General features: G+C 50.6%; 9 protein-coding genes across 9 annotated transcripts; 3 read left to right on the top strand and 6 right to left on the bottom strand.

Moving 5' to 3' along the window:
• Positions 1–334: 334 nt before the first annotated feature.
• CC1G_09341 (hypothetical protein) lies at positions 335–4575 on the top strand (the record flags this gene model as incomplete). The annotated part of the gene is made up of 13 exons (XM_001830129.2): positions 335–1101; positions 1143–1374; positions 1431–1452; positions 1511–1544; positions 1605–2226; positions 2278–2576; positions 2631–2836; positions 2893–3167; positions 3216–3286; positions 3347–3523; positions 3573–3722; positions 3775–4135; positions 4189–4575. 13 exons carry the CDS (start codon positions 335–337, stop codon positions 4573–4575), a joined length of 3603 nt encoding a protein of 1200 aa, XP_001830181.2.
• Positions 4576–4933: 358 nt separating this feature from the next.
• Positions 4934–6609, bottom strand: CC1G_09340 (CEL4b mannanase; the record flags this gene model as incomplete). The annotated part of the gene is made up of 10 exons (XM_001830128.1): positions 4934–5033; positions 5091–5299; positions 5352–5418; positions 5477–5629; positions 5697–5803; positions 5857–5974; positions 6031–6082; positions 6135–6247; positions 6310–6411; positions 6467–6609. The coding sequence occupies 10 exons, from the start codon at positions 6607–6609 to the stop codon at positions 4934–4936; spliced, it is 1164 nt and encodes a 387-aa protein (XP_001830180.1).
• Positions 6610–8986: 2377 nt separating this feature from the next.
• CC1G_09339 (hypothetical protein) lies at positions 8987–10029 on the bottom strand. The gene is made up of 5 exons (XM_001830127.2): positions 9937–10029; positions 9857–9885; positions 9456–9802; positions 9320–9403; positions 8987–9247 (listed from the first exon to the last, which is right to left on the bottom strand). Exons 1-5 carry the CDS (start codon positions 9991–9993, stop codon positions 9102–9104), a joined length of 663 nt encoding a protein of 220 aa, XP_001830179.1. The 5' UTR covers positions 9994–10029; the 3' UTR covers positions 8987–9101.
• A 325-nt stretch (positions 10030–10354) lies between these two features.
• On the bottom strand, positions 10355–12967 carry CC1G_09338 (integral to plasma membrane protein; the record flags this gene model as incomplete). Its single annotated transcript, XM_001830126.2, has 17 exons — positions 10355–10521; positions 10575–10635; positions 10690–10732; positions 10788–10868; positions 10925–10990; positions 11045–11083; positions 11136–11218; positions 11270–11345; positions 11418–11565; positions 11679–11848; positions 11915–11943; positions 12005–12031; positions 12096–12273; positions 12326–12363; positions 12419–12550; positions 12614–12732; positions 12785–12967. The coding sequence occupies 17 exons, from the start codon at positions 12965–12967 to the stop codon at positions 10471–10473; spliced, it is 1524 nt and encodes a 507-aa protein (XP_001830178.1). The 3' UTR covers positions 10355–10470.
• A 397-nt stretch (positions 12968–13364) lies between these two features.
• CC1G_09337 (Ptc1p) lies at positions 13365–14736 on the bottom strand (the record flags this gene model as incomplete). The annotated part of the gene is made up of 4 exons (XM_001830125.2): positions 13365–13532; positions 13589–14365; positions 14413–14610; positions 14671–14736. The coding sequence occupies 4 exons, from the start codon at positions 14734–14736 to the stop codon at positions 13365–13367; spliced, it is 1209 nt and encodes a 402-aa protein (XP_001830177.2).
• Positions 14737–14874: 138 nt separating this feature from the next.
• CC1G_09336 (basic leucine zipper and W2 domain-containing protein 2) lies at positions 14875–16665 on the top strand. Its single transcript, XM_001830124.2, has 7 exons — positions 14875–15010; positions 15073–15352; positions 15415–15596; positions 15654–16078; positions 16128–16253; positions 16301–16414; positions 16472–16665. The coding sequence occupies exons 1-7, from the start codon at positions 14911–14913 to the stop codon at positions 16517–16519; spliced, it is 1275 nt and encodes a 424-aa protein (XP_001830176.2). The 5' UTR covers positions 14875–14910; the 3' UTR covers positions 16520–16665.
• Positions 16666–16720: 55 nt separating this feature from the next.
• CC1G_09335 (hypothetical protein) lies at positions 16721–19792 on the bottom strand (the record flags this gene model as incomplete). Its single annotated transcript, XM_001830123.1, has 15 exons — positions 16721–16831; positions 16884–17139; positions 17205–17568; positions 17621–17740; positions 17796–17935; positions 17984–18029; positions 18080–18232; positions 18283–18515; positions 18569–18609; positions 18660–18726; positions 18789–18958; positions 19013–19261; positions 19318–19348; positions 19401–19495; positions 19586–19792. The coding sequence occupies 15 exons, from the start codon at positions 19790–19792 to the stop codon at positions 16721–16723; spliced, it is 2283 nt and encodes a 760-aa protein (XP_001830175.1).
• Positions 19793–20169: 377 nt separating this feature from the next.
• CC1G_09334 (hypothetical protein) lies at positions 20170–21230 on the top strand (the record flags this gene model as incomplete). The annotated part of the gene is made up of 6 exons (XM_001830122.2): positions 20170–20340; positions 20396–20407; positions 20549–20637; positions 20700–20899; positions 20954–21141; positions 21195–21230. 6 exons carry the CDS (start codon positions 20170–20172, stop codon positions 21228–21230), a joined length of 696 nt encoding a protein of 231 aa, XP_001830174.2.
• Positions 21231–21305: 75 nt separating this feature from the next.
• Positions 21306–21959, bottom strand: CC1G_09333 (hypothetical protein; the record flags this gene model as incomplete). The annotated part of the gene is made up of 5 exons (XM_001830121.2): positions 21306–21412; positions 21461–21620; positions 21677–21784; positions 21838–21872; positions 21935–21959. 5 exons carry the CDS (start codon positions 21957–21959, stop codon positions 21306–21308), a joined length of 435 nt encoding a protein of 144 aa, XP_001830173.2.
• Positions 21960–22705: the final 746 nt, after the last annotated feature.

The following is a 22705-nucleotide window of genomic DNA, read 5'->3' as shown; positions in this document are numbered from 1 at the left end:
TTAATTGCATCATTGAACAGGTTCTTCTCTCGATGACATGGACTCTTTCGACAGTCTTCTGGACCGCAGTAGACCGTTGGCGCGTCAAAGAACAAACGCGACTCTGAGAGACCGACGCGAGCGAAGCTTGACCGTGGCTAAATATAGCACCCTCTGATCAACAGCGGCAGTGTTGTATTACTATCGCAGTGACGCCCAACGGTGGTCCAACATCAAAGTCCATTCTTTGCCCCAAACCGTCACACCGGCGACGAGCTAGAGCTTGCGGACATGGTGTGGTGCTGACTCTTATTCCCTAGATATCCCTCTCTGCTCTTCGACGCCGTCCTTCACCATGCCTCGCTCCTTTCTCTCGATTTCAAGCTCGACCCAGAGTCGTCCAGAGCAACATGAAGACTCGCGCCGACCAAGCCTGTTGGAAACCAATTCGATGATGTATGACTCCCCTACCACTCAGGACTACGGCTATTCGACCTCCAGGAGCCCAGCGTTCGAAACTCCAGTACGACTAGGACGTGGTATTCGAAGCATATCGTCCCCCATAGCTATGCGGCAAAGGATGGACAGTCCAGGAATCTCATCCTCCTATCAGAGTGACCGCCAATGGTCGTTGTTCGGGCAGCTGATGGAGAACGAGGGCCAACTACCGCCCTCGACCCCCCGGCCAATACCTCACAGGACTACGTCACACCGCAGTTCAAATCTCGTCGGAAGCTTGGGCGCCCTCAGCGACCAGCGGAGTTTCTTGGCATTCAACCCCCCACCTGGAGATGACGCAACCCGCCATCAACGTCGCCTATCTGAAGAGACTTTCGTCCCCGATGCACCAGAGTACGATTCTGTGTTTTCGGAATCTACTGCATCTCTCATTCGCCCGCAACAAACGACCACCACACCCGAGAAAAAGCAAAAGTGGTCTCCTTTCGCATGGATTCCAGAATTATCCGTCGCTCACAAAAATGTCCTGAAATGCGCTATCGCATACTTTGTGGCCTCCTTATTTACCTTTTCTCCACTCTTGTCCGGTCTGTTCAGTGATTTAATATCGTACGGGCCTGGCAAGCATACCCCACTTCCAAGTGGCCATATGATTGCAACAATGTAGGTTAAATTAACTTTCTCCATCTCATTTACGCTCACAGCACCCTTCTCAGAGCTGTCTACTTCAATCCTGCAAAGACTGTTGGTGGAATGATCGAAGCAGACCTGTTCTGCTTCCTTGGCCTACTGTATGCCTCGTTTGTGTGCCTTGGGTCGATGGCGATGTATTGGTGGGTCGAGGAAAAACATGGGTGGGAATGGTTGGCGGATATCATCGTTCTCCACTGGGTCGGAGTCAGTATGGCAATAATTGCGTTCATGAAAGTCTGGATGGTGCGTGTAGCTAACATTAGATTGTGACGGGATTCAGAGCTAACTTCGGCCGATAGAGTAACCCTTCATTCAATACTGGTACGGGGTGTCGCGATCGCGTCAACCATAATACTCGCTCACAAATGGGATTCAATAGCCTGCAGCATGATGGCCATCATTGTTTTCGTTGTGTGGGTCTCCCTTCACATACTCACGGTGAAGTAGACGAAGTGACTGACTATCGCCTGAAGGATTGTCAAGGAAGGCGGGTTGATGACCTTGCTTCAAGTGGCGGCCATTGCAATATGCGGCTCCACCATTGCGAACCTGGTCTGCTTCTTGATCTGGCCCCAAAGTGCAACCGCAAACCTCCAAGCAAACATGGTCAAGACCCTGGATTCGTTTTCGACCCTTCTTTCTCGACTCACGAATGTCTTCTTACTCGACGACGGCGATGAGAATCACATTCAGAACGTAGAACAGCTTCACCAGGCTGTAGAAAACCACCAGAACAGCTTCACAACTCTCAAGAAGATCCTCGGAGAAGCGCAAAGCGAGTGGATTTATCGAGACTTCGATGTTGATGGTGATGACATTGCATCTAAGGGTGGGAGCTTGTTACGAAGAGAATACGCAAGCTACCGAGGATACGAAGATGCCGTCGATAGCATGAACCGACTCGCCCAACACCTGAACGGCCTGCGAAGCAGTACCCGTCTTCAGCACGAACTCACCAGAGCTGGGGTTGTCCACCAAGGGACGCCTGGAAAGGCCAGGGCTATTGAGGACGATGAAAGTGCTATTTTGAATGCTGCAGCAGAGATGTTCGGTGATCTGGTCGACGAACTTGGCCCACCTCTTAGGTCGCTCACTGTGAGTCGATCTACTGATCTGTGAGCAAGTGTCGTACTGAACATTGGATAGGCCGCTTGCACGTCGACCCTCGATGGACTGAAGGATGCTTTTACCAAAGCCAAGACGAAGTCCTTGGAACCCAGCGACATGATGCAACCTGAAGCCTTCATTGAGATGGCTGAGGGGATCGAGCGCGCCCTCTTCGTCTTCGAGAGCACCTCCAATCACGCCGTTCTTAGGCTATACCGAAAATCTTCTTCCAATCCCTATTCCCCTCGACCAATGTCGCCCAGCGCCCGTTCTTTCTCCTATTCAGAAAATCGCCTTCTGACGGAGGATGAAAACGAACACGTCTTCCTAGTTTATTTGTGGGTTACAGCTGCTTTTTGTATTTGAATCCACTGGCTCACAGACCGTTCCAGCTTCATCTTCACTTTGCAAGAATTTGCTCGAGAGTTGGTTGGCCTTATCGATGCGATGGAGCGCATCTACACCTTTGAAAGACGGAGGCTCATGCAAGGTGGTTTCCTTCGTCGGCTCTATTCTTTGGTCATCCGACGAACAATGTTGTTCCGAATGTGGTTGAAGAGACCGAATACCCAAGTTAGCGGTCTGCGACGCAGTCTATGTAAGAGCTTTACCATTGTAGTCGTGCTATCTTGGACTAATCTACCCTTTCAATAGCGTACATGATCCCACAACACAGAATCGCGCATCCATTCTTCCCTAAAATCCGGCCTCACGCACCAGATACGTTGCAAACGCCCTCGATGAGTCAGTTGACGTTCTGGGGCAGGATGAAGCACCGTGTTTGGGAGTTGAGTAAACTCCCGAAGCAGAGGAACGTCAAATATGCTATGAGGGCTGGAATCGCCATCGCCCTTCTGGCGATGCCCGCGTTCTTTGATGCTACGAGACCGTATTTCGTGGAGTTCCAGGGCGATTGGGCTTTGGTTTCTGTGAGTCTTCAATGACTTCTTTCCGGTCCCTGTACTGATGGAGAGTAGACATTCGTGGTGATATCACCCACCATTGGAGCAACCAATTTCATTAGCATTCAGCGAATTCTCGGAACACTGTATGTGCCTTCTAGACGTGCTCGAAGGCAATGGAATCTCACCTCTTTTTTACTTTTCAGGGCTGGAGCGACGGTTGCGGCTTGCATCTATTCTCTCTTCCCGGAGAACGCGGTTGTCCTTGCCCTCTTTGGATTTTTCTTTTCGATTCCTTGCTTCTATACTGGCATCACCAGGCCTCGACATATGACTGCGTCTCGATTCGTGCTCCTCACTTATAACCTGACTTGCCTCTACTGGTGAGTAATAACATCCTCCCCTTCTGCATTGTGTCTGAGAGAGTTATAGCTACAATCTACGACAGAAGGATGTTTGGGTCTGGGATATTGCTGTCGATCGTGCCTTGGCGGTTACGGGCGGTGTAGTCTGGGCAGCGATTGTTTCACGACTCTGGTGGCCTTCCGAAGCCCGTGCAGAGCTGAGCAAAACTCTCGGAGAGTACGTTAACCCTCTCTTCGTGTCTGAAATCCCTGACTCAGCTCTTCTCTAGCTTCTGTTTGAATCTAGGATGGCTTTATACCCGACTCGTAGCTTCCAACTCCTTCGCGCCGGAGTACACTCCGGTACCAGAACCGCGCAATGACACTGAGGAAGGAACTGCCCTCGTTGGACCTAGCAATATGGTCACTACACGGCTTCACAACTCCATCCACGAATTTATGGCAATGGAACTACACCTTCAGATCCAACTCATCGAAATGCAGAATCTTCTGGCTCAGGCACAGCACGAACCTCGTCTGAAGGGTCCTTTCCCTGTCCAACTCTATCGAGAAATCCTCACAAGCCTTCAAACCATCCTTGATAAACTTCATAGCATGCGCTGTGTCACGACGCGTGAGGAGTGGTACACGGTGAGTTTCCTTCTCGTCGCTTTGTTTGCTTGGTGATTGACGCGGATATCCAGGAGGTGCGAAGGGATTTCATCGTCCCAGTAAATCGAGAACGTCATGAGATGGTCGGCAACATCATCCTCAGTTTCTCAACCCTGGCTTCAGCGTTCAGGCTCAAGGCTCCGCTTCCTCCTTATCTGCCACCAGCAGAAAAGTCCAGGCAGCGGCTAGTCGCAGCCATTCGAGAACTTGACGTGGTCAAGAACCGAGAAGTTCGCGGTTCTCGACAGCTCCTCTTCTTTGCCTACGCAATCACTATGAAGGGAGTGACCGAGGAACTCGATCGACTGGGCAAGACCCTTCAACATGCTTTCGGTGTTATCGGTGGGTCGGCTGAGGCATTCGAAAGCCTTTTCCTCGAGACAGATGAAAGGCAGCGAATCATCGATCACGTTTCCTGAACGGACATTATATCCTTTGCTTTTACCTATTTCATATCCTCATATTCCGCCTCGATCACGGGTTTTCTTTAATGCCATGTACGTCCTAGATTGTTTGCTCTGTCTGTATGCATTTCCCATGTAGTTAGTCCGTGCTTTCGCAATGCATTTCATTCTCGTTCTGCGGTCAAGATTTCGGGGGATTCTGTAACGAATATATGGATTTTGTTCTTTTAAGCAGTGCCATACAAAATCGGGAGACTATACTACAGGCTAAAGGGTTTCAACAGTCATCGAAAATCGAAAGCAATATTGATACAAAGGTGGTCAAGTCTACTTCATGAGAGGTATCATGCGGAAGCCGGTCGTTAATCGTTTTTCATGGTCGCCTCTTGAGAGCCTCGAAGTGCTTCTTGATATCCTTGGCGATGTCAGAGGAGAGGCTAATGTAGTCGCCCCTGAACCAGTATGGCATGTTGCTGGAGAAACTTCGTTAGTCTCTCGTTGGAGCCTGGTGATAGAGGGATAAAACGTACAGCTTAATGCCTTCGGTTCCGGCTTGCCAGTAGAGTGTTCCGGCAATTCCGGACTCGACGATTTGGTCAAGCCAGTGAGGGCGGATTTCACTTCCCAGATCGACCAAGAGGACGGGCTTCTGGAGGCGCTCCTGAGACTTTCCGTGAGCATCGATCCATTCCAATGGCTCCTTGGAATGAGTCGGCATCTCATAAGAGGCGGGGCGGTACTATTCATGGCGTCAGCAAGGACCGGGTCTAGCATTTCGAGGATACACTCACTGCGAAAGTAGCGTAATCGATGGTGTTGAGAGCAGAGTTAGCCTCGAAATCCATTCCATCCCTGCCACTGCAGGTCCACCGATCAGTCCTCAGTTCTAGATTTACCCTCTACGACTCGAACTTACGTGTAGACGTAGCGGCCGTTGCTGTTAGGCCTGTTGAAGAAGCCTTCGTCTCCAACAGCCACGAGGTGGTTGGAATCGATGGACTTGATGTGAGAGGACATCTCCTTGATCCATTCGGTAATGATTTCTGGGTTGCATTGGGGATTCCTGGGGCTGACAGTCCCAGAGTGGATTAATGTCGGTTCTCGAGCTACATAAGATGGCTATCAGCTCGACTTACTTCCAAGACACCGCGCACTTCAACTGGTGCCCGAGTTCCCAGGACATGATGGTCTTCTCGTCCTTATACCTGCTTACGATGGCACTAACATAGTTCTTGAAGATATCCTATAAGTATAACCGTCAATATCAATCCACTTCGTGAGACATGTGAATCCGACCTTGATCTCGGGGTGAGTGAAGAATGCATCGTTGGTCTGGCGGCGGTTCGGGCCAAGGACCTGATCCATGTAGGTACCAGCACCGCCGACAACCCAATCTAGGTTATAGTTGCTAGTACTGTCCACCCCTACGCGTCAGAATCGCAGCAAGTGTCGTAAAGTGAGTAAGCTTACAGGACAACGATCAGACGGAGGTTGTGCTTGCGAGCACTGGCAATGACACGGTCTAAAATGCCCATTAGCCTGCAATTCAAGGCAGTCGTAGAGAGAGCACTTACCGAAGTATCCCAAGCCGCTGGCGCTGTAGTTCACTACAGCCTTGTTTCCGCGCCAGAGTTGATAGTAAATGCCATTTTCAGCGATGTGCTCTTCAGCCATCTCGTTGAATCCCCTGAAGCAAGTCAATGATGTGAGTATGCAACATGCAGCCAAAGAGACTTCCGGGCCACCGACCAGACGCGAACGGTGGTTGCTCCCATACTGGCAATATCTGCGAAGGACTTGTCCATGTCGGCGTCACTGAGACCCGCCTGGCTAATCCAATACGCATTGGCTCTGTTACAAGGCGGCGTTAGCAACAGAGAACGTCGGCGGGGCGCAGTCCACGTACCCCACAACGGTGTATTTATAGCCATCGAGCGAGAAATACGTCCCGTCAGTCTGGACGAATCCTGGTGCTCGACGAGAGATAGCAGCGGCAGAAGCCATTTGGAAGAGGCAGATCGCCGAGAGGAGAGCTAATAGGAACTTCATCGTTGCGGTGAGCTGCAGTTCATGGCTCTAGAGAAGCTCGCTTTTATACCTAGTCGCCGAAGCTAAGAAGTCTATCGGTAGTTGTCGCGCCTTGCGGGGGAGCAGAAGTGCACTAGGTGGAGGGAGTGGAATCAGCGAGAAAGAACCGAATTCCGCGTGAAGGAGTGTATTGGGCAATACTGGAAGAGGTAACGTACCTCTCATGTGCTGCTCTCGTTATGCTGAAAGTAGATAATCCATCCCAGGTAAGTCTTTGATGGACACTTCTTGGTCACAGCGCAGCCTTTGGAGTTATCCCCTGTAAGAAATAGATTGTGACCTGGACAAGCTATCCTTACACATCAAACGAGCGTTAGCACAATATGGCTTATGCGCGTCACCACTTTTTTGTGCTCATGAGGGCGAGAAGCTGAAAAGAAGCATGAAGTAGGTGTCTGATAGAACTTCCGAAGTCCATTCCGTTCGGTAATGCAGCGGCTGGAATCCGTAGTGTATTTGCCTCACCACAAGCCATCAATGGTCTCCGCATCGTGAATTAAACGACTGGCAACGCGGTTGGAACTGCTGCTGGCAATGAGTGTAGTGCCCATTTAAAGGGTTGACATGAACTGGGTGGATGTGTGCCAGCATCGGAGTCTGGTGCCCGCAAGTCTGGTTGGCATATTTTCCCGTTGTTTCACCTGAAACGCCCGAGAGGAGGTCGAGCAGAGGAATGCCGTACTGGAACATGGGATCCGGGGAACCAGGATGATCACACGAATCATGCGTGGATGATGAATAACCCGATTCAGCAAGCCCTTCAAATCAAGAGAATTCGTGATTCAGCGCATTTGGACGTAAGTTCGAGGGTAGTGAGACTAGCAGGGACTTTTGGAGTTACCTGTAGTGCGGTATACGTGAAGGATCGTATACCTTCCATGTCAGATGCTAACTGGTGCGGGCATGTTACAGCATTCGAGGGTATTGAACATGTTTTGGTGTTCCCCGGGGGGGGGGGGGGGGGGGGTTCGTACGGCGATATTGTCCAGATATAGATCGGATATGGAGACCTGTGCCCTACTTTGAACGCCGACCCTGTGACATCGCTCGGGAAAGAGTGTCGAAAGCGCACCTGCAACAAGTATCGGCCATGATGCATGACGCTGGAAAAGACGAGTGAGAGCCTATGGTAGGTATAGAACACTCCAGAGCGGGTCTTCTACGGTCCGCTCACGAATGAAGATGACGTCGCACCTTGGCAATTTCTAATCCTTCTCGAGGGAACTCTCGCCCAAGCCACTGTGACATCGATTGAAAGCCCACGGGGATGGCGAGCCCCAATCTGAAGAAGCCGAGCGTGTCCGAGAGGATGGACCACGTTTGATTACTGTTGACCTCGTTGAAGGGAACACGGGACCCATAAAAGGTGTTGACTAAATGGCACCGTGAAATCTGGTCGATCTCTCAGGGAATTCGAAGATATTCATGGCAGCAAGCAGGAAAAAGAAGTCTGTTCTGTGCATTTCTTGAGTGAAAGACGGGGGAGAATACGGAGGTTAACACTCACCTTGTCCCATGAATGGCTTTCATTGTATTTGAGCGTGAAGAGAAGGTCACATCCGATCCGAAGTTCCAGTTCAACGCCAGTAAAAGCCTAAACAGCTGCATAGTCGTCCACTGCCCGGCTTAGAGCCACCAGTGCGGGATAGTATCATTTTACCCCATGAATCGTCGAAGACTTCTCGTGACAAGGCGAACAATGGTCCCGCAGACCATATATGGTTACAAAACTCTCGACGGTGAGATTGCTATCACAAAGGTAGCAGCAGTACTCAGATGGGAGGTCTGACGCGACATGCACAAGCTGGGAAGGCCATAGTGATTACTGACAAGATCTGCTATTCCAGGAGAGAATTGTGAGCGATTGACAGATAAAATACTCCGAAAAAGTGACGAACCCCAGCATTATTGGGACAAAGTGACCATCGTACTCCTAGTCCACACGATCGCGAGTCGCGACCGACCAAACGAAAAACGAGAAACCAAGCGGCTGCGCGGCAAAGGACATCAATTCCCACGCCCGCCTCCACATTCTACTCTTCAGATTCCTACCCATCTGCCTGTCCCCGTCGCCTTCAAAACTTACCTTCTCCTCCATAAATGACTCAGTTCTCTTCGCCGCTGAGAGCAGGAACATATTTCCCAGCGCCGTTGCATCTCAATATGAATATCTCAACCCTCGAGAGGTTTGATTGCCGAGTCGGATGCGAGAGAAACGGAAACTCTTCCCACACCTCGAGAACTAGCCTCAACAAATTCAGCACCTCTTCTCGCTGTCATACTCACACAGTCTATCTCTTATCACTCATAAATGTCCAAGACATCCCAAGGGCGGTATGCTCGAAAATAAAAAGGAGTGTCAATTCTGTTTTTATCGAATATTTCACATAGTAGGGAGTGAAAGAGGGTGTGACCTGTGCAAGAAATAGATAGACGGAGAGGCAACCTGTAACTTAATCGTAATCTCTGATGGGCTCGTATCTCCTGTTACCGACAGCCCAGCGGTGTCCTTTATCTGCCGCTAGTCCAGTGACCACGACTCCAGCCGTCACCAAGAAGCTCAACACCCAGGACAATATGCAGAGCACATATCCCATTCCTGCAAGAAGAAATTCGCAAAGGGCGTTAACGCGAAAAATCCGCCTTGTAGCATATGGAATGGTTTACCCACCTGGTCTAGCGTGTTCGAATCCAGGGTAACGATGCCTGCGATGAGTATCGGTAATCATAGCGAACGTAATAACCTGGGACAGTGCTGCAAAAACCAATTAGCCGACTATTCAACCAGGGTGGGATGGATTGCTTACTCTGCATCATCGCCAGCCCAGCCAACGCCCTCCACACCCTCATTCTCCTGGATCTCGTGCTCATACCAAACAAAATGGACAGCAGCGCGAGCGCCCCGAACCCAACGCTGACATAGTCAACGTAGGCCGCTCCTGTCCAGACCGCGCAGAATCCTTGATTTTTGCCATCACAGTCATCTTTGACCTTGTTGGGGAAGGGACGGCATTCGTTGTTGCGGTAGGTAATCTTGCCGTCACCTTCCCCTGGACCTGGCACTTGGGTGATGGTCAATTCGCAAGTGCGGTGGAGACCGTATGAGTCGGTGATAGTGGTGTATAGCGGTTTGGATATGGTCTTAACGACGAGCCTGGGCAGGTTTAGTGTTGGTTTACTGGGACACCGTGGATGCAGAAGAACGCACCAGTCCACACGAGCTGCCGAAATAGCGCTCTGAAGGAAGGGTTAATTAAGCCTAGAGTCCCTGTGCAGGAGCTCACGTACCAGAATCAAAGCAATCGCCAAGCTAACAAACGAAACCGCGTATGCTATCTTTCTCATTCTGAATTCTTGGTACTGAAATGACGGTGAATGGATATATGAAGGGAAGTGAGAGAAAGGTAGGACTGCGTGCTGTCAATTCGAGCAATGTTTGCAGCGAGTTATACAGGCGGTATGTGTTCAGGAATGACGTCAGGATACGGGGTAGCCAGGAGTATGCGGTGCGTCATCCCGAGCAGGGCTGCTGCGAATTTGGTCGGGTAGTCTGAATGCAATCCAAGTCAGAAGCAACAGTACTCCATCGATCCCACCCCAGTCAACTCGAAACAACACGCAGCAAGGGAGCCAGCGCGGATGGGGCCCGATGAGCTATATCCGCATCGACGGAATGAAGACAAGAACACATTCTGCATTATAGGCATGAACGAAATAGTGTTGGATATAATCCCACTGTAGTGTACTAAATTGACTTGTCCGAATGGGGGAAGGGAAAGGATCTTGGGAAAGGGTATTGCTAGTCGTCATGTCTAATCCTACTCAGTACCGAGGCACTCCCTGAACAACGTGGGGATAGACGTCGGCGATCATCTACAGGCAACGCGGTTCAGCAGAGTCACGACGACAAGGAAAGGGTCACATACGCCAAACAGTTCTGGTGCACGAATAGCAAGGACACCTGGATCTTCTCCAAGTCCAACAAAGCTGTGAACGGGGATCAGCACTCGAGAACTCCAGAAAGCTGAAAGGGACACCTACATGGTTGATACACCCGCCTCGATAGCGGAACCAAGGGTATTGGCTACGAATCACTTAGCCCGCTCGTCTCTTGGAAGAGGTAAAGAATGAGCACTTACCGCAAACCATACCGATGAAGAAAGAGAACAACAGGATAACGGGGGTATACTGGCCGTCCGCGTTGTATGGTGGATCCGTAACTAGGTGGAAGTCAGATTTCCGCCAATTCCTCGAAACCAATGATTCAAACACTTACTCCTGAGGTAGAGGTATGCGAATAAGGAGGACAAAAGTCCAATTGCGTATGCACCCCACATGAGGGCTAAATTCCGTGCAGTTAGCCGCAACCCAATATTACTGTGACACGAATACTCACTCATTCCCACCAAGGAGTCGTTCACGAGGGCATCGATACCTAAAATGGCTTATCAGCACTAAATATACGCGTGAGGGTGAAAGGGACCCACCCCTATCCTTGAACAGCCTCCAGGTATCCTTTGCAGCTGGGATATAGGCCTTGCCGTATAGCGCGATTTCAATGTACGCATATCTACGCCCCTCTTCAGTTTCGTACAGACACAAGATGGAATTATGTGCTCACCTGTTGAAGTATTCAACGAGACTCTCAATGATTCCGACGAAGCAAGCAGCACAGCACGCAAGAGCAGCTTGAACGGCTATGACAAGACCAGAGTCAGTCCAATCCTATTTTTACGGGCGGGAAGAAGGCCGAAAAGAAAAATCCTCACGATGTCCTTCTGCACTCGCATTATTCTGGATCGCCTGAAGAACCAAGCGAATCATCTCCAAAATGGTGACGATAAGAGATCCAAATGCGATTGATCCTAGGGAAAGTGTCGAGGCCCGTCCAAAGGCTGAAAGCGTAGGATGTTTGGGCTGGGAAAAGGGTATATTGTGAGACGGCTGTCAACTGTAATGGAAAAAAAACGTGTTCCTGGGCTCTTCCTTGACATCCAAGCCAAGCAACACAAGGACGAGATGTAACGTACCATTTGACCGAGCTCACGAGGACCAAAGTAGTACCACGATCCATAGGGTCCACCAGCGAGTGTGGAAAGGGCTACATTTCCGATAACTTGCGATGTCCAGATGAACGAAAAGGTTTCAAAGAAGATGAGGCCTGCGACTTTGCCGGACGAGCACCCCGATGTTGCACAGCCTTGTTCAGTCCAAGAAATGCGGTTACCTCACTGTCAAGAGAACACATGGTTGCACGAAGACTTACTTGGCGCGCCTGGTGTCCACTTTGCATAGCTAACACGCAAGAGGTGTCAGGGTCCGGATGGGAGGTAGAAAGAACTGAAGGGAGACATACGTTGCGATGACCGTGAATGTGTACCACCTGTTTCATAGATATCAAGCTTCAGTGATATAGAATGGTTGCAATGATACGGTGGTTCACTTACACCGACAATGCAGCCTCAACGAGGAGAGCAGTGAATGCAACGGCGTACACACTCAGGTGGTGCTTGGAGACGTCCATAACCACCTGGAAAAGAAGCGCGGCCAGTGGGATTCGAGACCTGAATCCAAAGTAGGACACGACGGAAAGGATGGCGATGATCGTGAAAATTATAGCACCAGCTGAGGGGGAAAATGAGATCGCTTCCAACATCAAGGCAAGCGAGGCACCCACAATAGTACTTCGTAATCCAATAGTAGATGCAGATGGCGCTGTCAGGCGAACTATTAGTCCACGGCGATTGGGAAGGCCTTGCATAGCACATACATGTTCAGAATAATCGTCAGAACGAGGGTTATATGCATGATAATCTTCGTGAATGCACGCGTAAGCATCAGGTATAGGGAGGACAATAACACTGCGACTGCAGTGACCAGAAGCATCATGTAGACGGTGCTCCTACAATCGCAAATCCCAGTCAGAAACCCAGTTTTCAGCTGAAGTTTATAACGCGCAACGCACTTGTTCAATGTAACTGCAGAGCCGGTCTTTCCACCAGTCTTTCCAATCCCACCGCCCAATCCACCTTCATCGATCCATGACTTGAGTGCGACTCCAGAGAGCGCTGCAAAGCCCAACAACTGTGAAGGCCTGTGAGCCTCGGGTCCGCTGTATGGTACATCTTGAACGAACCTGAAGGATAAAGAGGATTAAAAATATAGGGTCGTTGATTTTCTTCTTTGGCTTGAAACGGTCATTCTCGAATGGATTCTTGACGTCGCCGCCATAAGTTGGTGGATAAGCTGGCGGCGTCGGAGCGTACGCATGGTTGTAGGTAGGCGTCGGCCCTGGATAGGGAGCCTGAGACTGGTACATGGTGGCGGACGATGTCCAAGCTCAGAAACGTGGTGAAGGAAGACAGAAAAGTGGCAACGAGGTTTACCGAACGATCGAGGAAAAACGTAATGAAGAACGACAAGGTCGCGGCTTGGAAGGTTGCCTAAATCCACTGCCAAGGGCGCTAATGATTCCGCAAGTCCGTGATTGTGATCCCATCCGACGAGTGTGACGCATGCCGGTATCATTCATTCATTATCAGTGGATCCTAATCAGATTACAGGAGGAAAGAAAACAACAAGCAATGGAATAAATACGAATGGAAGAGGCCTTACAAGATCAACAAATTCGACACATTGTACCGATGTAAGAAAACTATTTCACCAAGGAGTCCTCAAAATAAAGAAAACGAAAAAGGAAATCCAGGAGGAGACGATTAAGCAGTCTTGGGTTGTCCGTGTTTGAAGCGAACAACGATAACCGTCACGTTGTCAGTCGTGTGTTGAGAAAGAGCATGCTTGAGTAAGGTCTCGCTAGCAACCTGTGCATCTTCGATATCGCGGACAAGCTCGACGGCAGCCTGGTCGTTGGTGATGTCCCACAGCTAAGAAAGTCTTCAGCATACTTGGCTCCGCACACACAAGGCTTGGGATCACTTACACCATCGCAAGCTAAAATCAAGAATTCGTCTTCTTCGCAAAGCTCCGTTTCAGTGGTATAGGGTGCTCCAACAACAAACTCCTTCATCGAAGCGTCGCCCAAACTCCTGGTCACTGCGAGAACACCATTAACGCGGCCGCTCATCACGAATCCACCGGCATCCGTGATACGCTTGGCTTCTTGCTTATCAGAGCCCTTGTGGTCGTAAGTCAATCGTATTGCCTTCCCTGCACGGCACAGAACACCACGAGCATCTCCAGCATTGGCACTGTAAAGGACGCGTCGATGAGAATCAGGGGGAATGGTGACTGTGATTCCAGTGTTGGTAAAGTCGCGGGCATCTACAGGGGAGGTGGACCGGGGAGTTGGAGCCTTGGATCCTCCTAAACTGCGGAGTGCCTTGCGAATGCGCTTCCCACTAAGCGAAGCCGACTTCTTCTTCGTCTTCTTATCTGTCTTTATCTCTTTCGATTCATCGCCAGAGTCGAGCGCGGCAGAACTTTGCGTGCCACTAGGGGTAGGTGGGGCAATATCGTCCAGGGAGGAGACGGGAGATTCATTCGAAGACGATGACGATTCGACTGGGACGACAAAGGATTGTTGGCCATCTTCATCCTCAATCCGCAAGAACGCAGTAACAGCTGTGCATCCCGAGTGAATCTTGCCGTCGGACTCGGCACACATCTTGGAAAGGGCATCATCAACTGCTTGGAAGGTCTGGTTCAGGATATCGGGTACAGTCATTTGCGGGGAGCCGTGTATTGCTGACAGGAGGTACTACAGCAATAATTAGGCCACATCCCTGGAAGATCTAAGTTGTGTACCTCATGGAAATGGTTTCCACACCATTCAGCTGCATGTTTTCCTGCATGGCCGTCGAACACTGCGAAAAAGCCTTGCCCTCGTATTGAATCAAAGTCGACCACAAAGGAGTGTGCGTCTTCCATGGTCCGCCTTGTCCCCTTGTCTTCGGAGACACCGACCTGGAAAGTTGGATGGTTCGCAGAATGACGATTTAGGACCTATCAAATGATGGAGCTTAACGGCTGGGTGCGTCGTGGACGACGATGAGGACGACGTACACCATATGTCTCGAGATCTGCTGTGGTTATGGATTTTGAACGTGCGTTTGGGGAGTCTGAAAACATTTGTGAGATGAAGGAAGACAATGAGTTGTTGTGGACTGGTCAAGTGATGGAGCGGCGGGCGGCGCGGGAGTTCGGCGTTTTCCGCGGATTATCAGTTATCTGGTCCAAGCCCAAACAAAGGTTGGATCTGACCCAGTCTGTTGACCTTCCCAGAGTCTTGTCCATAGCCAGTGCATGTCTCAGCAAGCAGCGACTTCAAAGCCTTCGCTGCAGGGGGTCAGAATAAAAGCAAGAAAGGGTGCTGTAAAGGCCCAGGCTAAACACGAACCAACTGGTACGCTTTCTTCGTCGTCGTCCTCGGCGCTCACAACACAAATCTCACTTCAACCCCAACAGTATTCAGAGATCAACTCTACAAATACTTTGAAACTGTCAACCCTGGCGACTTCGACGCCTACACCACCAAGTTAATCCAGGCTGGTTCGTCACTCGAGTTCCTCAAGTATGCAGACGTGCTCTTCGAAATCATCCTTGTCGGCGGCTTGCTCCAACCCGGCGGAAGCTACGTCGACGATGGCGCCCCAACCTCGCCATTCACCATCTTCAACGCCAGCGAGCCTGTTCAGACTGAAGAGATAAAGCAATACGTCGAGGTTCTCAACAAGCTCATCCGAAGGTTAGTCGTCCGACCCTCATTTTTCATTTTTCATCTGTGCTGATAAATCATCTTTTATCAAGGTACAAATACCTCCAAAAGCCTCTCGAAGAGTCGTCCTTGCCAGGACTTCTTCAATACGTCAATCGATGGACAGATGCTCAGAAGAACAAGCTGTGCATCGCAGTCGGTTTGCTTATCGCCACGGGCCTGGCTAACGCCTCGTGCCTGGCCAGCTTGACCAAGGACCATCTCGTCAAGAATGGTACGTTGCTTCAAAATAATAGTCCACCTGAAAGTCTTACCAACGCCCGCCCCTCAGACGTATCGATCAGCGCCATCACTCTCATTTTCCGTGCATATCTGTCGGAGCAATCGATGGACCACCTGTCCGCGACTTTGAAGCGCGGCGGGATCAAGGACCTCTCCGCCTTCTTCCCTCCCAACAAACGCGACAACAGGGTTTTGGAGGAACATTTCAAGAAGGAGGGACTCCCTCAGGTTGCTGAGTGGTGGACCAAGAAGCAATACGCTGCCATCAAGGAAAGCATTATCAGGGAGCTCGCGGAATTGGTCGAGCGCGGAGAGAGCCCAGATGTCATGGTCTCTTCCATCAAGGCTCTTTTGGACGAGTCCCCAATCCCAGACACCGAGGTCATCGGGTGCATCTGGCAAGGCCTCATGTCCAGTGTCGACTGGAGCACGCGTGCCGATCAGAACGAGGGTCTCGCTCTGCGCGAGGTTACCGTACGTGGCGATGCATACATTATGTCGCGTTATCTAATTTTTCTGTTAGAAATTCGCCCCGATTTTGGAGGCCTTCACCTCTGGAGCTAAAGCTCAAATCACCCTCATCAACATTGTTCAGGTTCACTGCTATGAGGACACTCGCATCATGAAGGCCTTCCCTCAGATCCTCAAGGTAAGCGGATGTATCTGACTCCTTTTGCATGTCTAACGTTGTCCCAGGTGCTCTACAACAAGGACGTTGTCTCTGACCAAGCCATCATTTACTGGCACCAGAAGGGCTCGAGGCCTCAGGGACGCCAGCACTTCTTGAAGGCTACCGAAGCTCTCGTCAAGGTGGGATCCTTTTCCGCCCTGAGAAAATCTACTTTTTTACTGACATTACCAATCCAGTTCTTGCAAGAGCAAGAGGAAGAGAGCGAAGAAGAGGAGGACGATTAAATACCTTCCCTTGTCTGTCGTACACTATCACCCACTCGTTTGCCTGGAGCATTTCCCTTCCCTCGTTTTCTCTTCATCTCATGTACAGTATCGACATCGAAGGGCGCTTAGCCTTCTAGTTTCGGATGGATAAATATGGACTAAATTGTTCTTTTCATGTTATACAATAAGGGAGACAGATTCAAGAAGGTACAATGGGAGTCACCAGGCTTCGGGCATAGGATTGAAGTCTCCAGTCCAGCCATTCGTGCCTTTGGTTTGAAGGAAGATACCCTCAGATCCATTTGCAGGCAGACCCAAGTCGGTCAAGCTCTGCCAATTTTCGTTAACACCCGACGCGGGAGAGTATAGAGAAGGAACGAACCTGTTCTTGCAACCAAGGAGGGATAACTGCAGAATTGAAGGTGACGCCCTCTTGCGGCCAGGCGAAACCAAGCTCTTCCATGGTGAATGGAGGTGGCATAGACGGATCGGCGGGGTATGTCTGAGGAGGAACCACCATAGTCGTCGCGAATGACGGGGGTGGCATAACGGGCAGAGGGTTGCTCAGGTGAACACCAGTCTGCATGCCGACCTTTCGGCGCAAGTTGGCGAGCATGATACGCAAGGTGAATGCATATCTAGTCACAATGTTGGCAACCATGAGTAACGATTACAGGAGGGGATAGAAACAGAAAAAACCTACCTCTCAGCAGCGACATCGGAGAGCAGCTGCGCCATCTGCTCGACCTGGGTTGTCGTTGCCGCCAGATCGATCTCTCTTGGGAACAAGCTCGCCATCTTGAGCAGAAACAGTCCCGAAAACGCCGCTGTGACCAAGCTGTCGTGCACCGCGTATCGCAGGGAGGCCCTGTATTCTGCGGAAGTTAGGAAAATGGCCAGACAATTAGAGGCAGCTTCTTTGGCCTGGAAAGCGAGCTCGCGTTGTTCGAATGGCATTTTGTCCCAGGAGGCGCCGCGCAGGGCGAGGCAGACTAGCCAGAGCTTGGCATAGTGCAGGTCGCCAGCGAGCAGTTTTCGGAGGAGGGATTCTTGGTCCATTGTTTTACCTGGGTCGAGGGGTAAGCGGTCGTTGACAACAAAATAAAGAAGAATACGAACGGTGTAGTTCGTCGTGTTCAGTCCACCATTTGTCCAGTGCAACGTTGGCCCTGCGAATGAACGACAAGGTATTGTGGTTGACTTGACCGTCTAGAGGTCCCAAAGTCTCATAAATCTGGGCTGATAAAATATGCTCGTCAGCGTATGTGTACCGATTATGGAGGAGGCGACCTACTCTTTTGGGCAACCATTTCAACCAGGGCGATCAGCCTAACATCGGTAGGTGAAGCCATGGGATGCGACAACAGGAGACGACAATGCCGAATGCTCGATTCATCGCGAAGGACTACAGGTCGCCCTGTTCCCAGACTCATCCTGTACACTGCGTTAGTACAAACCGAAGAAAAAGGTGCACGAACGTACTGATGGTCGAACCAATAGAGGCAGAGCCAAATGCGTGCAGAGACGACTAGACAAAGGGTGAACTGAGGAATCCGTTGATAAACCGGATTCGCATACCAAGGTTCCTTTCTTCTTCTTCTGACCTTTGCTTTCCACTGTCATCAGCAAGCTTGTCGAGAGCACGGTGGAGGCCAAGATCCAGGGCCATTCTCATGGCGTGCCCGCTTGGGAGCCAGCCGTTGGTGCTCCACGCCGCAAGCAGGAGCATTCCTGTGTTTCAGTCAGTAACAATCTCAAATCCATGGTAAATCGGGAAGTACCTTGAACTGCCTCCTTTCTGACGACAGGTCCGAAAAGTGAGGACCTTGCGATTCCTTGAGCCTCCTCCAGACACTTGTAGAACGTATCACTGAGAGGGCCATTGCCACTGCGGATCTTTGCAGCGATGGCTAGGATGGCATCAAAGGTCCAGGGGCTACGTTCTGATAGACTCTCGTAGGTATCATATGCAGGATCGAACAAGGGAATGAAAAGGTTGCATCCTGCGAAGAAGCTGGAATGATAAGATGAGCACATGGCGAGGAAGATGGATGGGGAGGTACCAACATGTTGAAGAGTTCTCGAGCCTCTTGCTCCGATACAAGCCCCTATGATCCATGTCAGTATGTCATCTCTACACTCGCTTGCTCGAGGTGACCTTTTCAACGACGTGAGGAAATGCATTCCTTGGTGTCGGCTCTGCAGCCCTCTTGCGCTTTTTCACTCTGCGATGGGGAAAGAAATGAGTATCCGGCTTACCTCTCAAGCTAAATATAAATCCACTAACCTAGGAGAGATGGCGGAGGGAGCTGCAGCAGCTTCTGCAGCGGCATTTGCGAGCCCTTGCAAAGCTTCGATCGGTGCGTTGATGGTTGATCGTGGCAACGTATCCTCAGATTCATCCTCGGAAGAAGCAGCTGTGCTGGGAATAATGCCGTATGATGCATATTTATGAGGCTACGAGTATGTGTAAGGATAATTCTCGTGGTAATTGGCATCAGGATAGCGCACTGGTGGGGCAAATCCGGGGAGAGGCGGGAAGCCTCGCGCACGGTCGATGGGAGGGGCGGGCATCTCGAAACCGTTACGGGGAGGCTGACCTGGGACGCCGGGTGGATTGGGAGGAGCCTCCATAGCGGGAGGGGGGTAGGGAGCCGGTGGGTGGCCTGGCAGAGGCTGAGGAGGGACAGCATGGGGCGCCACTGCAGACAGGATTCTGTCCAAGGAGGCTTGCATGCCAATCATCTGGCTTTGGAGAACCTGTTGGACAATTCATCTTCAATATCACGCACAAGTTGAAGTCGCAAAACACATACCAGATACTGGCCCTCGAGCCTTTGAAGTCTCCTTCAAATTTCGTCAGTCCATCGTTGGAGAACAAAGGGCCAAAGTGACTCACTCATTGCTGGGTCCTGCCAAAGATTGTACATTTTTCTTCTCTGGCTTTTCAAAGATACAGGGTGTCCCGCTCGCTTGACATCGTTTGCATGGAGGCTAGAGAGTGAGCGAGCAGACCGGGCCGGGTCGGTGGTGGCGGGCCTCGTTAGCAAGCGGGACGGACAGGACCGTTTCATGACGGCTCACCTCTCCTTCACAGCGGTTTTTGCCCTTTCTGCAGTTGGTACAGGCCCGTGCACCTCGCTTGGGAATATGAGTCGGAGGCGGCTGAGGCGGGGCGGTCACTGATTGCTCTGGTTGGGTAACTGGGGCGGTTGCAACTGGCCCAGCGTCAGTGCGTCTCCTTTTAGCGGCTTGCTCAGAATCATTGGCACCTGTTGGGGACTGGGACATGGTCGCTGCTGGTTGGCGACGATGTTCGATGGGGAAGAAATATGAAGGCGAACGATTTTGCAGGTGTCCGAGCGTGGAAGGCAAACACTTCTCAAAAAGGGAACACAATCCTTATCGGGCACGTGGCCGCTCTCACCCTGCGACTCCCCGAATTTCGTCCACATCGTCTCGCACGATGACCACCAAAGTTTCCCCGTCTTTGGACTGTTCGCTTTGTTGATTTCCTAGGCCCCTTTGTCTGTGAAAACAATGACTTTATTACAACCTGACCTTCACCTTGTGCAAACGTAACCTTGGGACTGGCTTGACTAATTGGCGCGCAACAAAGAAAATGAGGAGACCCCTATTACTACTGGGCTATCTCATTAACCGCCACCATGTCTGAACCCTCCGCCATCGTCCCAAGCTCAAGCTCAGGCTCGACCAAGAAAAAGGAAAAGGAGGTACAATTCAAAGGGCAATCTCGTATCGAGGGGGTCTGCCACTGGTGCAAACGGGAAGAAATCCCAGGTCAGAAGCGCTTCCAAGCTTGCGGGCAGTGTAAAGAGGTGGGTGAAATAGTACAAAGGTCGCCATAAGAAATGCGCTAATAATACACACCAGATCATTTATTGCGTATGTCCGAGTCTTTGTTCTTGGCTCTGACCGTGCTAACGCTCTACAGTCACGAGAATGCCAAAGGGCTTCCTGGCCCTTCCATAAGGCAAGCCAACCGGATTTCCGCCGGTGAAGTGACTTGATTAACCATCTTTGCAGGCGACATGTAAACAGAATGCTGAGATGAGAATGGCTGCCCAGGCCGCAAGCCCGGACATCGCAAAAGACATTGCTACATTCAAGAAATGGTGCGGCGCTTACCTCGTTTTCCCCGATCTGGCACGTACTGACGACAACGAAAACACTACAGGCATGCATGCCACGGTGAACTATTCAAACATGCTATCGTATGTGCCCTGGACCTGGGCAAAAACCCCAAGAACTACGATAAAAGCATGTTACTTGTGGAAGTCAGGCCGAGGAAGGATCACGCAAAGTTGTCAGTGAACCGAAAATACGAACTCGCCGCAGGATGCATTCTCACCATGGAGGAGGTCCGGGGCATGTTGGGTATGAGCTCTTTGGACCTAAACATCTCGACATGGTGCTGACTCCCCAAAACAGGCCCGTCTGGCGAGCCCATGCTCGATTCTTTGAAAGAGGAGAGTAAATTCATGCAGAAGAAGGGAGGCATTGGAATGGCTGCCATTATCTTGGAAATGGGAGGAATTGTCGATCTTGTCAAGGTGATCCTCCCCAAACCAGACGGTGCTGCTCTCATGCAAAGAGTAAATAATTGGGGGAGCGAATGGGTAAGTCGAATCCTTTTTGGTGATAAGCTTTCATCTCTTATTCTGTGCTACAGTTTGTAAACCTCGCTGGAGGAGTGCTGCATGCCTGAATGATCTTGTCAGCCGCAGGGTAAAATAACACTTGTCGTAGCGCATCACATACTATTCCGCAGCGTAATCCCCGCCTAATATATGTCCTCATAATCCTCTTCAATCTCCAGATACTTCCGCACATCATCGGGGTTGACCTGGTTCTGCCTTGTAAAGTGGCTCAAGGTGGAGCAATAGTTGTCTATGGAAATCAGATCCGAAAGCTTTCTCCGTCGAGAAAGCACCTCACCAGTCCACCTCAAGGCAGCCTCTTTCGCCAAAAACACGGCTCTCTTCAACTGTTCCACCTTCACCGGGTCCGAATTTCCGTAGGCGGCGAGTTCGTCCTGTAAGGCGATGTGTTGCTTCTTTAACGCGGCCAACTTGGTCAATAGCTCTTTTCGCTCTTCCTGGAAGACGTATGGTCAGTTCGACGGGTAGTTATGCATACATGGACCCAACATACCGAGTCAGGTCGCGCCTCTTGCTCTGCCATGATAGTCGACCGGAGCTCTTCCGCCTGAGTTTTGAGCGACTGGTTCGTCTCTTTCGCTTTCAGCAGCTTCGCTTGCATCTGCCATGCCGTGAGCAAGGGAGACGAGAACAAGCTCAAGGATGCGAGCTGACCGCTGCTCCATGTTGCGAAGGAAAGCTCCAAAAGACTGGACGGTAACATTAAGTCTGTTCTGCTTGCTGACCAGATGAAAAAGGAGCCTGAACATACAGTTTGATGACCCAATCTTGTCCATTTGGACCAGACCATCATCTACAAGGCTCTGAAGCACTTCCTTGACTGATTGTGACACTAAACAGCCTCGTTTATCCTTCCCAGAGTGCATATATGCGGAGGGAAACCAACCAATCCCTTTCATCTTTGGTCCCAGCTTTTCCAATTCTTTGAGCTTTGCCGGTTCGCGTTCAGCTGCTGCATCGTCTCGGACACATTTCCTCAAAGGATACCTGATAAAAGTCCTTCTAAGGGACGGAATGAGAAGGCGTACACCAGGGCTGATCTAGCGCAGCTTGGCCAGCATACTGTCTCGTGAAAAATCTCCAACAGCTTAACGCGCTTTTCCTCAGCGGAAAGTCCTCTGGGTGCCTGGAACTGGCAGTGAGAACAGATACACCAGAGAAAAAACGAGACACACCATTTTCAAGTAGCCCGGTGCTTTGTAGGGTGGGTGAAGACAAAGGCAGAGTCAGTCGGCAGGTGCGTGACATCGCTTGCATCACCAACTGTCGCAGTTCGGGGAACTGCGACCAACATAGCAAGTCCCCTTCTCCTTTCGGCAAATTTACTCCTTGGCAGCCGTAACAGCTCCCACCGCTGCAAATTTCGCATTTTTGAAACCTTTGAGATGCATTCAAACGGACGCATAATTAAGATGAAGAATGTTATACGTAGAAGAAGAATGTTATACGTAGAAAAGGAAATTCGTACATAAGGTCCTTGGTATGAAAAAAAGAAGCGGGGTAAGGAAAAGAAACTGGAGGT

The sequence above is a fragment of the Coprinopsis cinerea genome, assembly GCF_000182895.1.
Source record: "Coprinopsis cinerea okayama7#130 chromosome 3 map unlocalized cont3.3, whole genome shotgun sequence".
Classification (NCBI taxonomy): Eukaryota; Fungi; Basidiomycota; class Agaricomycetes; order Agaricales; family Psathyrellaceae; genus Coprinopsis; species Coprinopsis cinerea.
Note: the sequence above shows the minus strand (reverse complement) of the source record. Positions and strands in the feature narration are given on the sequence as shown.

What these genes read in the sequence shown, in the direction of transcription:
- CC1G_09339 (XM_001830127.2), bottom strand. Translation starts at nt 9,993, where the DNA reads ATGAGAAAGATAGCATACGCGGTTTCGTTTGTTAGCTTGGCGATTGCT. An exon ending in TGGCGATTGCTTTGATTCTG is followed by an intron (nt 9,886 to 9,936) that starts GTACGTGAGCTC and finishes CCCTTCCTTCAG; the next exon opens with AGCGCTATTTCGGCAGCTCG. An exon ending in TGGGCTGGCGATGATGCAGA is followed by an intron (nt 9,404 to 9,455) that starts GTAAGCAATCCA and finishes TGGTTTTTGCAG; the next exon opens with CACTGTCCCAGGTTATTACG.
- CC1G_09336 (XM_001830124.2), top strand. Translation starts at nt 14,911, where the DNA reads ATGTCTCAGCAAGCAGCGACTTCAAAGCCTTCGCTGCAGGGGGTCAGA. An exon ending in GGACCATCTCGTCAAGAATG is followed by an intron (nt 15,597 to 15,653) that starts GTACGTTGCTTC and finishes CCCGCCCCTCAG; the next exon opens with ACGTATCGATCAGCGCCATC. An exon ending in CTACCGAAGCTCTCGTCAAG is followed by an intron (nt 16,415 to 16,471) that starts GTGGGATCCTTT and finishes TTACCAATCCAG; the next exon opens with TTCTTGCAAGAGCAAGAGGA.